The 16,797-nt window shown below is 43.2% G+C and overlaps 1 protein-coding gene across 2 annotated transcripts in view; it reads right to left on the bottom strand.

The window, feature by feature from the left end:
• CC2D1B (coiled-coil and C2 domain containing 1B) overlaps positions 1 to 16,797 on the bottom strand; it is a 30,202-nt gene that overhangs the window by 5,733 nt on the left and 7,672 nt on the right. For both annotated transcript variants that reach the window (XM_084211577.1, XM_084211578.1), the window contains 17 exons: positions 15,967 to 16,104; positions 13,789 to 14,050; positions 13,177 to 13,301; positions 12,967 to 13,042; positions 11,734 to 11,844; positions 11,299 to 11,429; positions 10,948 to 11,020; positions 8,751 to 8,863; positions 7,829 to 7,997; positions 6,444 to 6,616; positions 6,215 to 6,340; positions 5,639 to 5,697; positions 5,282 to 5,398; positions 4,735 to 4,808; positions 4,035 to 4,093; positions 2,233 to 2,284; positions 1,535 to 1,634 (listed from right to left, as the gene is read on the bottom strand). In XM_084211577.1, the coding sequence (XP_084067703.1) occupies positions 1,535 to 1,634; positions 2,233 to 2,284; positions 4,035 to 4,093; positions 4,735 to 4,808; positions 5,282 to 5,398; positions 5,639 to 5,697; positions 6,215 to 6,340; positions 6,444 to 6,616; positions 7,829 to 7,997; positions 8,751 to 8,863; positions 10,948 to 11,020; positions 11,299 to 11,429; positions 11,734 to 11,844; positions 12,967 to 13,042; positions 13,177 to 13,301; positions 13,789 to 14,050; positions 15,967 to 16,104 (1,958 nt within the window). The remainder of the gene's footprint in view (positions 1 to 1,534; positions 1,635 to 2,232; positions 2,285 to 4,034; positions 4,094 to 4,734; positions 4,809 to 5,281; positions 5,399 to 5,638; positions 5,698 to 6,214; positions 6,341 to 6,443; positions 6,617 to 7,828; positions 7,998 to 8,750; positions 8,864 to 10,947; positions 11,021 to 11,298; positions 11,430 to 11,733; positions 11,845 to 12,966; positions 13,043 to 13,176; positions 13,302 to 13,788; positions 14,051 to 15,966; positions 16,105 to 16,797) is intronic.

Raw genomic sequence — 16,797 nt, 5'->3', positions numbered from 1 at the left:
AGATTCACAGGATAATTAAGAAAGTTCAGAGTTTCTAAGCTCACATGTTGGAATACTTCCTTCACTTCACAAGGACCTTAAAATGAAGGGTTATGTAATTGTACTGCAGCATGTGGGGCACTTTGCTCATGAACTTCAGAGAATCAGCAATTCTTGCTGAATTTTATAAAGCATTTTTCCATTTTATAACACAAGAAACAATAAAGACTGGTTCATCCCTGCTCAGTTCCAGGGGGCTGCTGTGAAGACTGAGAACTTGCTCTAGGCTATGGCTTCAGAAACAGCTCTGGGGAAATCCCCTTTCATCTTCAGAAGCTTTTGAGAGAGGCTCAAGAAGAGCCTTTTCCTTTGGAAAAATACATTGCTGAGTTTTTACTTGAAAGTGTTGTTGAACTGAAGTTTAATATATATGACCTGAAACAAGTCTCCTTTGCTCACTGAGCAAAAATAATTCTTGGGAGATGGTCAAAGAGCTATCAGAGGACCCAAAGCTACAACATCCACCAAAGCATTTCTGAAAGTATTATTCATTTGTAGTCTTAGAAAAGACAGGCAGCAGACAGTCTTTAGAAAAGAGCCTGGATCACTTCATCCTGTCCTTTCTCCCAAGGAGATGGCTGGGAAGGGGTGATAAAAACCCCATTTTAAATACATGTAAACACTTGACAGCTCTGTGCAAATGAGGGGGGATCTTGAACACAGAGCAGTGGAGCAGTCAGGATTGACAGAAATAAAAAAAGAAAATCAAATTTTGCTTCAACAGAGATGCCAATGGATGGTCTGGAGTAAAACAGTGGAACTTCAGGTCACAAACTGAAACATCTGCAACTTGAAAACCATCTCAGAAAAGCTATGGACAGTTTCTGCATGGCCCAGTAATATCAACAAGGAATGGGACAAAAAGGCACCAAACAGAAACCAGGTTATCTGGCATCCCATCACTGTCTTGGATCACCATGAACCCAGGGATGAGGGAATACAGGCCACTGCTATTCTGAGTAACTCAGTTATGAGCCTGGACTGAGGAAGATCTCCCTGAACTCTGAACTGGTGATCCTGCTCTCTGAGATCAGGGGAGTCTGTCTCTCTCAAGGCAGCTGCCAGCAGTGCTCAGGAGGTATTGCAAGATCCAGTGAATGAAAGTACAAAAACATAACTGTTCTGCCATCACCTGTCACCTGCTTTCCTGCTCTTCATATTTCACTGCCACTTCACTTCATTATTCTACAGAGTTAATACACAGAACATTTAAATTTTCTAGTCCTGATGACTGGGTAAGAATCAAAACAATTTTAAGTAAATCACTGCTTTCTCAGTCCCACCAACTCCTTCTAACAGACTAATCCTCAACTGATCTGAAACAACTTCACTGAATTTGTGCCTCTCTTCACCCCCACAGGGGCAGAAGCTGCAGAGCTCAGGCACATTTAGAAGCTCTCAGACAACTCTTCAGTGCTGGCTTAGAGATTGTGCTTCATAAACTTCAGCTCCAATGCTCTTTTCAGCTGTCAGCAGAGAAGCAAACTGGACTCACCCTTTGTGGAACACTTCAAATTTAATTCCTTTGGAGCGAATTGCGCGTCGGAAGCCGCGGTGGTTCCGGTTGATGTTCAGCTTGAACAGCTGGTTGTACTCTGCAGGTGAAATAAGGACAGGGCAACAATGCTGTGAGTCAAATGGTGGCCAGGGCTCCATTCCATGCACCTACTCAGAGCTCTTTTATCTCAGTTTGGCCCACAGGAATCCTCCTCAGGAGGGTCTTTCAGTCAGGCCCAGGGTGTGTCCCTGTGCCACAGTTCATGTCACCCTCACCTTACAGGGACACAAACTGCAGGAAAACCAAGCCATTGTGAGCTGACAGCAAGGTACTGGGAGCTAAAACTAGAGAGTTTAGGTCTTCCAGCATGTAAACAGTGTTTGTGGCTATGAAAAAAGGTACAAAATATTAAAGAAAAAGCAGAGTTAAGGCTGGAATGACTGGGAAGGGTGTTTTGGATAATATAATTAACACTGGTTGAATTCAGGACATAATAGCTACCACCAATATTGGGATGAGGGGGAGGAGATTGCCAATGCAGCTGGACTTCACCCAACAAACCCTGTCATAAGAAAGAAGAAAAAAGGTGGTGGGAGGATCTCTGGCCTGGTTCACAGTCTGACACCAGCCTGTACTGTCCAAGGATTCTCAAGGTGCAACATTTTCCCAGCTGTTCCAGAAAAAAAAGTACTCACCTGGACAATTGTTATTGTTAATTACAGGTGTTTTACTCTTTTGAGGTTGTTCCTATCAAAAAAAAAAAAAAAAAAAAAAAAGAGACAGACATCACATAAAACTGTCAGGTATTGTTTGAAAACAGACTAGTGACCATTTTTATTGCCAGCCCTATTTTATGGCTATACCAGAAATGTAAGGTTTTAGGGGTTATCTAAAGAAGAAGAGTCATGGTATATGCAAGACTAAAATACTTGGATTGCAGTGTGGTAACAAGGATAATACTGCAGAAGGAAGAAGCCAAAACATTACATTAAATCTGAGAGCCATAGATAAGCTACATAGTCACAGTCAATTCAATCCAATCATCATAAAGTTACTGACTGGGGCTGTTAAACTCCATGACAAACTGTGCACCTTCCACGACACAGTAATTCTGTTCCTCCTGCATTAGCTGGAATAATAAGCTACACAAGGAATTCATCATAAATCATTCAGGGAATTGTCCTACTATTATTTGCCCTGACAATCAATCTGCCACGAAAATGAATTAACTTTTAACCTAAAGCAGAGTACAAACTAAATCTCTAGGGAATGAACAAGGACAATGTGGCCTAATTATTGCAGCTACTTTGCAAAACTGATTTCAGCTGTAAAGGAGAAAGGTGGTATATTTATTTGACTGTTGGCTAAGGAGTAAAGATCTGGTTCTACTTTAAGCAAAGGAAAATAGATTAAAAGGAACTACGCTGATTCTTATTCATTCCCCAGAAAATTATTCATACAGGCCAGTCCTGGGTTCAGCCACCCTAATTGTGTTACTCCTTCATTAAGGCCTCAAGTCACTCAAACCTAAACACAAACCTGGTCTGACCATCACCAATTTCCCACAGGTAAATGAATTAATTTTAGTGGAATTATTGCAAAATTTATTGGGAGGTAGAAATCTAGGCTCTGCACTCTCCCTGGGCTAAGCATTAGTCCTGCAAGAGCAAGGTCTGGTTTTGCCTTACAGAGAGAGCAGCAAAGCCCCAGGATTTCTACTGACAGTAAAAGAGCAGTCAGTCCCTCCTCAGAATCCCTTCTAGCTCTCAGGTGTGAGTATTTTTCAGACCAGAGACTGCTTTTAAAGGTGAGAGGAACAGGATAACACTGGGGAATTCCAAGGAAAGAAGTAATACATATGTGTATACATATTTTTATATACATACACATACATACATGCACATACACACAAGTTTTAATTAGTAAGAGCGAGAAGCTTGCATGGCCCAAGTCCTCTCCCCAGATATAGATATATTTCCTAATTAAATGACCATTTATTTGATGACAAAGATTAACCCTTTCAATCCAATTCTACAATTGTAAGGGAGGCTCAAATGCAATACCTTTAAAAGCCTGGTTTTTTAAGGGAGGAGGACTTAGGGAGATCACATCTTGGCAACAACTTTGTGTGCCCTGGGTATGTTTGAACCCCCAAAAGAAATGAACTTTGACACATTTTGCCAACATTGGAAAGAGCCTGATTGTGCCTTCAGAGGGGAGAGCTGGGCATGGCTTAGCACTGAGAGTGCTGCTGACACAGAACCTGCAGACACCACCCTGCCAAGGGGAAGGTGTGGAGAGCATCGAGAGAAAGGTGCAGAGCTCAAACCTGCAGCAAACAGGCTCAGCAGCTCTGCTTCTCAGAAAAATAAATCTGCTTTAAAAGCAGACCCAGGCAGGATGTCTAGAAGTGTTCTCCCTTTCCTTGGAGCCCTCACAAGCTCATGCAGTGGCAGAGGGGACAGACTGAGGGGCAGAAGAGCCACAACACACTCACCGCACTCGGGTACTGAAATTCAAACTTCACAAATGCATCCAAATCTCTTGGTGACACACCTGGGTGAGACAACAACCAGCCAATCCAAACAGCCAGTACAGACATTGTCATTGCATCTGTCATGTCGAGCAGGATTCTTGAGAGCACCCAACTGTTTTACAGTAGGACTCATGACCTGCCTCTAGACAACTGGAAAACCCATCCATCAAATCAAAATCCAGGAAAGCTGGCATCCAAGGGAAAACACCCAGGTTTTTTTATGTTGTTAGTCCTAAGAGTCTAGCACAGATGGTTTACAAGCTCCCAGGAACAAGGGGCAAAAAGCAGTAACACTGGCTGGAGTAAACCCTGTCTATTGAAGGGTCAAAATACATCAAAGTGGTGCAACTCATAGGCAGGCACTTGTAACAAAACAGGAGGTAAAAATGAAACCTTTACAAGGACCCAGTTATGAAAATTTAAAGGAACATTTAAAGTTCTTCTCTCTGTCCAGATGGAACCCAGATTCTCTTTATTCACCTGTCTGCTTTTTTTAAAATACTGTTTAGAGTTTTTGGGGGGGCACGAGCCCAAAACGTGGTTACTTTGTTTTAACGAGTGCTGGCTCCTAAAGTGGCCTTCAAGATAGAGAAATTTAGCTCCCTATTACTTTCCTTACTTACTCAGAAGAAAAAGCCCACATGCCCTTTTGAGTACACACCTGGTGGGGCTGGTAGGTTCATCCCCCTGACAATAAGAAGGTGCATTTCTGTGCTGTTGAGATCAGAAAATATCCTGTGAAAAGAGAAAGACAAAAAAGCACATTCATCCCACCATCAGCTGATCCACTGCCAGACCAGGATGCCATGGCTATTTGTCAGAGCTTTTTCAACAGTGCACTCCTACAGAGATCATCTCCACAAAATACAGCAGAGCAAGGAAAGAGCACAAACAGAGCTAAAAATATCTCTGCGGCCAGGAACAAAGCCCAGGAGGCAACAGGATGGAGGGAGAAACACAAGAGGAAGGAGGAATGGCTGAAGAAACGGAATATAAGAGGGGAAGCTGGAGGCATTTTGAAAACAAAAGAATCAGCAAGAGAAGGTAGAGAACAACTTTGCATTTAAGTTGAGAGTATCCTTTCAGGAATGCTGAGCATAATGCTGGATGCTACCCAAGTTTGCTGAAGCCCAGAATTCCCTAAACAAGGGCAAAAGACCAGGAAAGTCATTCCAGCCTAACTGAGAAATACTCTTGTTTTTCCACACCTTATCATTTTAAAGGTTCTTTCCTCAAAGTGATGGCTTGGAGGATCCATTCCTTGTGCTCGTGCAAGCTGTAGGATCTCCATATCCTTTTTACAACCTTGTGCCAGTTTCTCAAACCTATAGAAAAAAGCAAAAAAAAATCAGGAAAAAACCTACATGTGCCAGAAATCAAACAGAACACAGAGTAACCCTCAGCCAGAGCTGAGAGCAATGTGGAGATGCAGGAATCACAGTCCCAACCCTTTCACACAAGGACAAACTTACCAACTCAAACCCCAACACCTTTAGGGGGTGAGGCAGACTCAAACCTGAAATAGCAGCTGTGGGGGATGATTGAAAGCAGGCACTGGGTCTTACCGAGTTGTTTCTGCTACGTTTCCCAGATGCATGAATTGCTTGGAGTACTGCAAACACCTCTGTCAACACAAACAAAACCAAACAGATTCACTCAGTGATCCTCACACACAGATTCATGAGTGGTACAGTTCTGAGGTTGATGACAACCTAATTTAAGAAAAACCAGGCATTTTCCTGAGTCACTCAAGAACATTCACCACCCCATTCCTCAAGTCCAAAGCCCAGCATCTGGTTGAGCTGTTCTCCCTATTACTTTTTAATCACCTGATCTGTAGATATGATGTTCACCTTAGGTCTAGTCTTAATATTCAGGTACTATTTCCCAAACTTGGGTGCTCATATTTAAGAGTGATAACTTGCTAGTCCCAAGCCTTCAAGCACAGCCTCTGGCTTTAACTATCCATAGAATCCAACTTTGAAAATTCTCCATTTTAGGACACACAATATCAAAAGTATTTTAAAAGAAAAAAAGAAGACCCAACTGGAACAATGATAGGATTATAGTATTAATAAACCCCAGAGAAATGTACCAAAAAACCTCCAATTTTTTATTTCTAAAAAATATAAAATGGTTACCTCATGTTGGTCCTTCAGCAATTTTACAAGCTGTGCATAAACTTCATCTGCTTTCTGAGACAGCCTGACATCTTCATGGTGTACAAAGATAAAATCACCCTCATCATCTGTAGGAGGTGATGGCAGCTGCAACACAAGAACACCACATTCCAGAGCCCTTATAGGGAAAAGTAAGCACTTAGATGTCCAAGAATAGGAAACAAAGCAGAATATTACCAGTCCTACTAACCTTGGAAATATCAACGGTTTTGCCAGATTTTGCCTGCTCAATCTTTAGGTCAAGGCCCTTTGCTGTTCTGAGATAAGTCTTCGCCTGTTCGAGGTTGTTTTCCCTCTTTGCTTTGATGGCTGCCTTCAGGTATTGCTTCTTCCTGTTCTCCAGAAATTCCAGCTGCTCCCTAACTGAAAAACAGTTGTACAGAAACACTCACTCATCTGACACTGCCAATGCCCCTGACACGGGTTTACCCTGTTCAGTTTACAGCCAGGAAAAGATCAGGGAAAGTACAGATGTCAGATCAGGAGATTTCCTTACTGCACTCAACTGTTTCTTGGGCACTTTCAAGCATTAAAAAAAGAAACAAGCCTCCTTCTGGAACAGCATCATTCATCAATAAAACCTCATAGCACTTCACAAGTGTCACAAGAGTTATTACAGCCCCTAATTTGCAGGCTTGAGAAAGACTCCAGCACAGCTGACTGGTCCAAGGGGGAAGCTGAATCCAAACTTTCATCTCTCCATGTTAACTTCTAAAAACCAGCAAATATTATGAGCATCCTCTGGAGTAATTGCCTTCCTCTCCCCTGATCTGTCAGAAAAGAACTCTGATGAACCAATGTGCAGGCCCACTCAGATATATCACCTCTGCTTCTTTATAATCCCTTGTTCTCCTACATTCTTATTAATGCTTGAGTCTCTTCTTTCATTGCCAGAACAGTAAGGACAACCACACCAATAAGACTGCTTTACATTGTACCAGGTTAGTGCATCAGTGCAGTTCTACTTCATCCTGAGGGAACTACCCAGGGCAGAAGGGAACAAGGATGGGATAAGTCAAGGCATCAGCGAGAGCCTGAGCACTGCCAGTGTGCCCAAACCACACTGTGAGGTGGTGCCTGTCCTTTACTATCTGCACAATTCATCTTGTACACACAACTGCTCAGTGACCTTAGCAAGGCAAGAGTAGAGATTGATGAAGCTCTGCCAGCACTGCCAGCCTGAGATCCCTGGGTGAAGCACCAGGCAGAGAACTCTGAGTGATGTAGGGAGCTCCATTAGATCAATGAATAATTCACACTGGCAACCTGTCCCCTTTAATGAGGGTATATGGAGAGTTCAGCTGTGAGCAGAGTCAGACATTATGAATCGATACACTTGTTACATCAAAATTAATTAAAAAACCTAATCAGCCTTATAATTATACATGCTGTCTCTGTGAAATAAAGCTGCATGGCTGGTCTGGGTCTACCCTCCAGCACACACATATTAAGGCTCCTGTCAGAGGAAATCTATGACACACATTCAGAGGCTCACACCTAAATTATAAAGTCTTCACTGAACTAGAGCAAAAGACTTGCATGTGGAGCACTGGGGATGGTGATCCCTTCACCTACCAGCTGGAGGGAGATGATCCATTGACTCTGCCTTGTCCAGGGAGGAGGGTGATGCAGCTCGTTTCAGGTGCTCAGGAGAGCTCTCCTGAGCTGCAGCAGATGGAACTGGAGTTGGCTTAACCACCTGAGTTGGCTTCTTGGCAACTGGGGCCTGGGGAAGAGGCTCATTCTAGCAAAACAAAAAGAAATGCATATTAAATGCAAAAAATCAATTCCAGGGTTGAGGACAGCATCTCAAGCATCAACAACCATGGTTATCACTGTATCAGCCTTTGGGTATCCCTTTTTCAGGGGAGCATTGCATTCCAGACAGCAAATTTTAACTTCTGGAGGTTTATGAGCCATGCCAGGCCAGCAGGTAGCTGACCTATGGGAGCCATAGATGGAATAAAAGGAATGTTCAACAAGGCTGTGATTTTTAAAAAAGTAAAGTCATGCAGAAAAAATATCCAGAAATTCTCTCCATTAAAAGCTACTCCAGTTGAAAGCACAATCAATCAGCAAGGAAATCCTGAGAGAAATAGAAATCAAACCGAAGTCTAAATGCTGGTGCAGCTTGGCAAAAAGCAGTAAGAGCTGAACATCCTTGGAAAGAACAAACATAGGAAGCTACTGGGATGCAAGATAAAAGTATGGATTTAAGTACTTCAGAACAATGTAAAGGAGTGGTGAGGATCTCAAGTGTTTGCTTTGAAAATAAAATCTAAATACAAGACAGCTATGAAAGAGCCAAACCCTGCACTCACAGACTCTGTGGTACTGACTGTAATAACATCTCATCTGTCTCTCCTACTCTATAAAGGAAACTTTTGGGAAACATATTTCAGCTCAGTACCCTTACCTGGAAATCCAATGGCCTCATCTCTGTATGCCATAAGAGATGGCAATTGAACTTTTGCACATCCTACCAGGAAACACTAACCTCCTCCTCTTCATCATTCTCCTCCATGTTTGCCAGCTTGCTGGCAGTCTCCAGGACAGCAGCGATTGTGCTGCCACCATCTGTTGCTGCAACACCAGGAAGTGGGGGAAATCCTGTGAAGGAAAGGAGCACAGAAGTGAGAGTTGCATAAGCCCTATGGTATGTCTTCCATAGTACTTGTTTACTGTGAAGCTGTTTCTATCCAAATACCTATTATCTAATGTATTTAAGTATTCAGTCTAACTAGACTAAGGCCAAGGCCAAAAAGCCTTGCCAGATCAAGTCTGAGTGGTGGCTTTAGATCAGATCTCTCACAGACACCCAGCTTAAGGGGATGATAGTAAAATGATGCAATACCTGAGCAGTTTTCCAAGCTGAGCAACTGGCAACCAGCCAAGCAACCTCACAACCTCAAGACTTCAGTAGTATGGATGCCCCCAGAACCAACAGAGAATTTAGTCTCATTTTGTTCTCCTCTCAGTGCTGCCTCACTTTAGTAGGCACACAGTTCAGCAGAAAATCATTGCTACCCCCAGAGTAATAAACAATCCACTGCTGACAGCTGGGCTGTTACACACTCAGCCTCTGCTGAAAAGGTACTGCAATGCAGAGGTAGAAAACTAAGGCAGAATCAGAGAAGTTAAATAAGAAGTGTATGAAGAATAATGTCCTTCATTGTTTTGTTATCCTTTTAAGTATAGGAGGAAGGCTTGATGATGGAAGATGAACTCTCACTGCCACATGACCAGTTTAGTGTCAGCTTCAGAGAACAGAGACCCAGAGCCACTACTATAAAATGTCTGTTAAGACTTTTCTCATTTAATATATAGCAAGTATTCTTGCTGCCAGCCTCATGAGAAGTGCTAAGAAACAGTGACTAAACTGCTTCTAAACCTAGAGATGGCTGCTACAGCACAAGTTTGAGGTACTCAGGCAGCTAGAACAGAGAACCTGTGCTGCTGCCCCGTGTGACATTTGATCCACTGCTCAGCAGCATTTCTGTTTCCAGGGAGTCCAAGGCTGGTACGCATCACCAGCCAGACGCCATGAAGGGCACTGCCATCCCAGGATAATTCACTGGTGGTTTCAGTGACAGCCTGATAATTGTCTTCAATGTAAATCACACGGCCCCTAAATGATGGCTGAAAAACACAGCTGATGTGCAAGGACACTGAGCAGTTCTCTGCATTTCCAGAGTATAAATATGGAGTACCTCACTCTTACAGAAAATGGTATTTACCAAGAAAGGGACCACATTCTGCAAAAAGGGCTAAACTGCCTTTCAGGGACAGCTTCAAAACAGGAAACCTTCAAAGCCACACATGACCTGACAGAGCTGGCAGTGCCTACTCTACAGCGCTTGCCATTGCCACATTTGACAGTGACAAAAACACCACAAGGTCCATCTCTATCCTCTAACTTAAAATCCAGGCACTGCTTTGCAGTGCTGAGTGTATCCTTCAGAAGAACACATCAGGCCCAATATAAAAGGAAAGATGTTTCTAGGGGAGAAATGATATCATGCAAATGAGAGGCAGAGCATTCACAGATGACCTTGCCCAAACTTTTTCAGACACAGCACTCGGTGTTCTGAAGAAGATAAACAGGACACAGAGTCTCAAGAAACAGGCTCAGCTGCTGCCTCTGCCACTGTCTCAGTGTGACCATGGGCACGGTTTGCTTCACCTCTGCAGATGCTTTTAACAGCCAGGAGAGCTGCAATACTCATTTGGTGTTAAAAGGGGATATTCATTAGATATCAAGTTCTCCTGATAGGAATCAGCAGAATGGAGGACAACAGGAAAATTTTTTCACTTCTAAAAACCTCTTTCCAGCAAAACTAAGAAGCCAACATAACCCAAATTTAGTCTTTCCTCTAGGAGGGCTGACACAGAGGATAGAGAAGTAACATTTTTAACACCTGCCTATGGTGAAGTTGTTGAACTTTTCAAATAGTGCCAGTTTTAAGTTCCCATACTGTCAATCAGGCCACCAATATGCACAAATATTCAAGTGTCAGTCTTTGGGAGCATATTAATAAAAAATCTCGTAATACCATCAAACAGCAAGCCAGCTACTCGCTGAGAAAAAGGAGGAGCTGTTCCACAGGATGAGCAGGCAATACCTGCACAGCCCCTCCAGAGCCTAGCAGGTGTACAAAAGTTTGGGGATTAGGAGGTTTTGCATTCACACTTACCAGGAGGAACAGGTAGCTCAGAAAAATTCACTTTTCTCCCTGCCTTATGGGCTCTTATGGCATCTTGGTATTGCTGCAATCAAAGGCACTCAGTAAGACATAAAATAGAGCTGACTGTGAATTAGCAATCATTTATATTTAACCAGCATAAACACCGCACAAGACTCAGTATTTTACTACAATATGTGCATTGTCTCTATTTCTTCCCCCGAATGCTTTCCAGCTTCCCCACTGGACCTCTTTTCAAACAGACAGACAATACACAAATTATTTCAGCCTTGCAAAAGTCTTCAGCAAGGGAACTAATTCAAATGGCTTTGCTGGATGCAAAGAGCCACACTCCAGTTTTACCTTGGCTATCCTGTCGTGCATCCTGCCCTTCCGATCGTCCCCGCTGGCCTTGGCCTGAGCTGCTGCTGCCCTGTACTTCTCCAGCCGCTGCTGCAGCGCTTCCAGCACCGTCCTGGGCTGCTGCAGGGACTCTGCAAACCACACACAATTAAATGCCACATCATAAAGATTTCCAAACACACAGGCTGCCTGCCTCCTCCCCTTCTTCAGAGAGCATCACTGGGAAGTTTCACTACGAACACTGCTGTCAGAAAGAAAGTTCATTAACTTTTACTTCCATCACTGATCCAGAACAAAAGCAGATTAGATCAGCAACAAACAATACTCAGGAACATTAGCCAGATTTACTCACTCCTGCTGCAGTTCAGTGGGAGAGGTCAGACCTGAAAGTGCTTCCCAGCTGTGCTATTTTAATGAGAAATGCAAAAGTCCTACCTGAAGCTTCTTGGGTCTGAGGTTCAGGTGTTGCAAGATCCTGGGAACTTCCCACCCGAGGTGGTACTTTTTGCTTGGATGCATCTTGTACACGTCCTAAGCTTTCAAGATCTGCAAAGCAGGGAAAGCAGGAAGTTTCACAACATGTTCCATACACAGCAATTACTGCTGCATGCCACTCAGAAAGCCTTCAAATTGATCATATTATCTTCCTGAAAGCTTTCTGGCTTCCAAACAGTATCTCCATGGCTAGCTAAGTCTAAGGCTCCCATTATCTACAGAAAATGCTTTATAAGAAAACCTCAAATGAGATTTAATTTTGGTTAGGGCTGCTTGAGGGGGAAAAAAAAAAAGTAAAAGTAGTTCAAGTATTCTAAGAATTCTCTCCCCAAAATATAACTTGGTAACTTGGCAGATGGTAAGAGTGAACAAGCCTGCTAATTGACTAAAATATTCTAGTAACAAAAGATGTTGGAACAGGGAAGAAACTCGTATCATCTATTCAGAAACTCCAGTTTCTGGTATTATATAACAGAAAACTACACGATTATTTGCTGCAAAAATCTTGCACTTTTTAAGGCAAGGTTATGCCCTGGGTGAAGATTCTCTGCAATGCCATTTACTGATCAATAACTTGAGTCATGACTCTCATGATTTACTGAAATAATCTGTCATTTAGTGTCTTAGAATAAAATAATCTACTAAAGTAAGTTGTTTAAAACACTGGGCTACAAAGACCAAGTATTAATTATTGGTGGGGATACTGCACCTACTTAAAAAAACACCAAACTCTCTCTTACCAGGACTGAGGTATCTTTAATTTAGATAACTTGCTTTAAAAATTAGACTTTAGTGCACTGCAATATGCTAATCTGAATGTCACAAATTTTAGCTGAAATACATAAAACCATCAAATATTCCAGTAAATTTTAAGAATGTGCCATTATTCTTCTTTCCCTTCCACTTCAAATACTGGCTGCTATTATCTACATTTATAACACCCAGAATATGAGACATCAAAACTTGTTTGAACTTCTAATTCACAGAGAGTAACTGCAATATAAGTAATGATACCTCATTTCTCTTCATTGGTCTTGATTAGACTGTGAACATGCAGTGAGGCTCAGTCCTAAACAATCTCCAGTTCTTTTAATAGCTTTGCAACCAAATGCAGAATCATTCCATTACAGCACAGAGAGACCTCTGGAAAGGTTTCCTGATGACAACCCTTACCCTGAGGAGATGGAGGCATATTCTGGAGGTCTACTGGCTGCCCACTGTCCAAAGCTTCCAACACCACACTGAATTTCTAACAAAGAAAAAACAAAAGGCTTATTCTGGTTTGTCCAAGACCTGCCAGCTGCCACAGTAAGTATGTGACATTTAATGCATGTGGGTACAGCACAGGGTATGTTCAGCATTTGGGATTTCTTGAGTGCATACCTTGCCTGCCTTCATGTATTCCTTTGCCTTCTCCAGGTCCCCTTGCTGCTTGGCTTTTAGAGCTGCTAATTTATACTCCTTCTGCCTCATAAGTAGGATTGCTCGTGTGCTGCTGTGCTGGGGATCTGGGAGAATGAGACAATGCTGAGACTGACACAGAACACACAAGATTTGCATCCCTTGTTACATCCATCTATGCAAACCCACATTTGTCCCTTTTGCTGTAAGTCACAACAGCCATCTTACAAACATCCTTTTTCCTCCAGTCACCAGAAGTCCTATCTAACACAACAATCCCACTTTTCCCAATTTAAAGAAAAAACATAAGGTCTTTAAGTTAATATCTCAAAACTCTTTAAAGGCTGTAATTCCACATGTCAAATAATGAAGGAAAACAGGCACAGGAGAAGTTAAAGATACTGATCCAGTGCACAGAAGAGCTCTAAAACAATAACTGATTCCACTGCCAGAAACTCAGCCTTCCATGGACAACTGAGACATTCAGCAGGAAGTTCCAACATAAGCAGTGCTTTGATACACTCAACACAAACATCAGGGAAGATGCAACATTAAAACATTGTTGCAACTGCTTCCCCTCTCAGACCACAGCACCTGTTTCCACAGCAGGATCAGCAGCAGCACGACCTTGCAGAGACTCGGATTCCAAATGCTCCCTTGCCTCAGGAGAAGCCTTCTGCTCAACATCTGCAGCAGAGTCAGCTTTATTCTCTGGTGAATCTCCTGAGTTCTCTAGCTCTACTCTCATGTCTTGAGGCACACAGGAAGAACTCTTTCCTGTTGCAACAGGGGGTGGCATTTCTTCCTCATTGATTTTTTTGCCTTTCTTCACTGCAGCCAGCATGGTTTCCAGTGTCTGGCACAGAAGGAATAACAGAGTCAACAGGCATTTTCATCAAACATGTTAGCATAAGATCATTAAAAGACAAATTCATCCCTTATACATGACAGGCTCTGTCACACACACCACCACAGACTGCTGCCCTTCAGCTCCCTGTTCTTCTGCAAGGAGAACTCCAGTGCCAGTGAAAGGTGTCCAAATACCAGAGCAGCACAAAGGCCTTGTTACCCAAACCAGGTAACTGCAGGTACCTCAGCATCCAGAATTATTGGAGAGCTGATGTGATCCACTCAGCTTTGTCACAGAAAGCCACCAAAGAAGCCATTTATACCAACTGTAGATGGATTTTGTGCATCTTTAAGATGTAATAAAATATGCTATTCTGAAATGCCACTGCCTACATGGATCCAGAGAAGGAAGGGCTCTGCAAACCTATTTAATGCAATAAGAAAAGCCATTAAATACTAATAAAGGAAGTGGAGCTTCAGCTCACCACTTATGGTAAGGAGCTCTCACCATCTCTAACTTGGGTTAACTGCTGCTCATTTTTATAAAAAACTCTTCTCTTCCCCAAGTATTACCTTCCTCAATATTTTTATTTTTTAAATTTAATTTGAGGTTCAGACAAAAGACCACGATGCATTTCATGCCAAAACAAAAGTCTTACTTCTTTCATCTTCCAAAGAAACTGAAATGGAAGCACAGAAAGACAACAACAACAAAATCTCATCAGTGCCAGAATCACTGCTATTTTTTTTTAGCCATGGCATTGTTTAACCTATTGAGTAACAGTGACAAGAGACTTTGAAATGACTGCATGTGAAACTGGGGTTCAGACCAGCAACCCATAGGCATCTCCCTCTTCTCCACGTGGGGGTGACAGACTGAGATTAAAGTTCACAGTTCCAAGAACTACCTAGAAGGGAGAACTCTACACCATTTGTTCACATGTAATTTTGCTAATTCAGTAGCTGTGAAGTGAGATCTGGTCTATGATCCTCAGTTACACTGCTTAGGCACAGGGAAACTCCCTGCCCTGAAAAATAAAGGAAGTGGCACAATGCACTTAGCTCATGACAGGATGGAATAGCTGGTTTGCCCATCCCTGTGGCCCTCAGGCCAGGTGGTTTTGTGTACATTCCTGTCAGGGCTGGCAGGCAGTGGACACACACAGACATCTTTCTTGTGCTTTTTCTTCCCCGAGTTTGGCCTCAGTTGTTCCCTTTGTACCCCAAGACACCTGGTAGCCAGTGAGCCATTACATTCTGCCCCAGTGCACAGCCCTGAGCTGTACAGCTTTGCTGCTGCCTGAGGTGATGCGGGAGAGCTGCTGAAAGCAATGGAGAGAGAAAGGCCCTGCCCAGCAGTAAACAAGCACTGCAGCTCACTGCAAGCACGCCACCTGCCTGGAACCACGAGAGGCTGGAGAGACTGCTCTTTGCTGCAGTTCTTAATTGCCTTCATAAAAAATCCTGCTCTGTTCCTTTTCAAGCACAGCCAACACTCAGGGAAAGGCACCACCTCCCTTTGTCTGACAGGAGTGAGTGGAAGGTTAGTACCTAAGGGATGGCAGCAGTGATGAACTGTGAGGTGTATGTGCTAGGAAAACTCCTAAACTTTGCTTAAAGGTAGCACTGAGCAGTCACCACGGGTCATATTCAGATCCAGGCAGGTGGGTTTAACTTCAGCATGTACCAAAAACCTTTCCTCCAGCTACCACCTGCCACATTCAACAGAAACAAAGCTCAAAAGGCAGCTGAAGCTTTGCTGTATCAGGTGGGTAGTCAGTAACAACAAATGTTTTTAAAGTAACACTAGGCAGCACATGAAAATGTCACTCCCCTGTCAACAAACTCACCCAGCTGGGAAGAGCACACCTCAGAGAGCTGACTTTCCTCACCCTCACTCACCCCCTGGAGATCCCAACTCACCTTCAGGCCTCTCTCGTAGCGCCGTACCTTGGCGCTCTCCCCCGAGTCCCTGGCGTTGGAAATCGCTGTCCTGTAGCCAGCAATCCTGCCCTCGAGCGTCTGCTGTAGCTCACTGGTAACAGCAGGAAGTGAGGAGGTCTCAGAAAAAACAATAAAACAAATCAAGAAAACTTATTTCATCCAGCTAGACGAGTTTTCCCACCGCACTGAAAAGCAAACACTCCTCTTCTACACACACACACACTGCTGTGAACTGAGTGCAGGAAGGAACAGCCCCTGAAACAGAGGAGCGTTTGTGCTGTGCTAACGGGCCCTGCATCCACCTCTGGGCTCTCTCAAAAGCCTCACAGAGAAGAATGGGTGGAGAGACTTGGGAAACTCTCACTCACAGAGTAATTGGAACCATGTGGTCGGTGAGTAGGTGAGGAGAACACTGAAGCCTCTCAAACCCCACACAACAGAGGGTGTGAAGAGGTATTTTGGCACAAATCTTGACTTATTCTTTTCTTATTTTTAAACCATGCTAGTTTGCTCCCTTCTGGGCTTCAACCTGGTTTTACAACAAGAGCTCTTTTTCCTCCTCCTACAGCCTGGAATTAGTTCAGTGACCAAAGCAGCCTAAGCAAAGTCATGAGCAGCTACTTACAAACTCTCCATAGCCACAGAGACCCTGCAGATGGCTCCTGATGTAATTATTGCCATTATCTCTATAGAAACCCTCTCAATCCCATTTACTAACAGGCCCAGGGTACAAGGCACTGGAATCCGTGGCACACAACAGAAACATGCAGTGACTGAATAAAGGATTTGACTGCATGAGGACTGACAAAT

The sequence above is a fragment of the Fringilla coelebs genome (assembly GCF_963513975.1).
Source record: "Fringilla coelebs genome assembly, chromosome: 9".
Taxonomy (NCBI): Eukaryota; Metazoa; Chordata; class Aves; order Passeriformes; family Fringillidae; genus Fringilla; species Fringilla coelebs.
The sequence above is the reverse complement of the archived record's forward strand: the minus strand, read 5'-3'. Positions and strand labels throughout refer to the sequence as shown.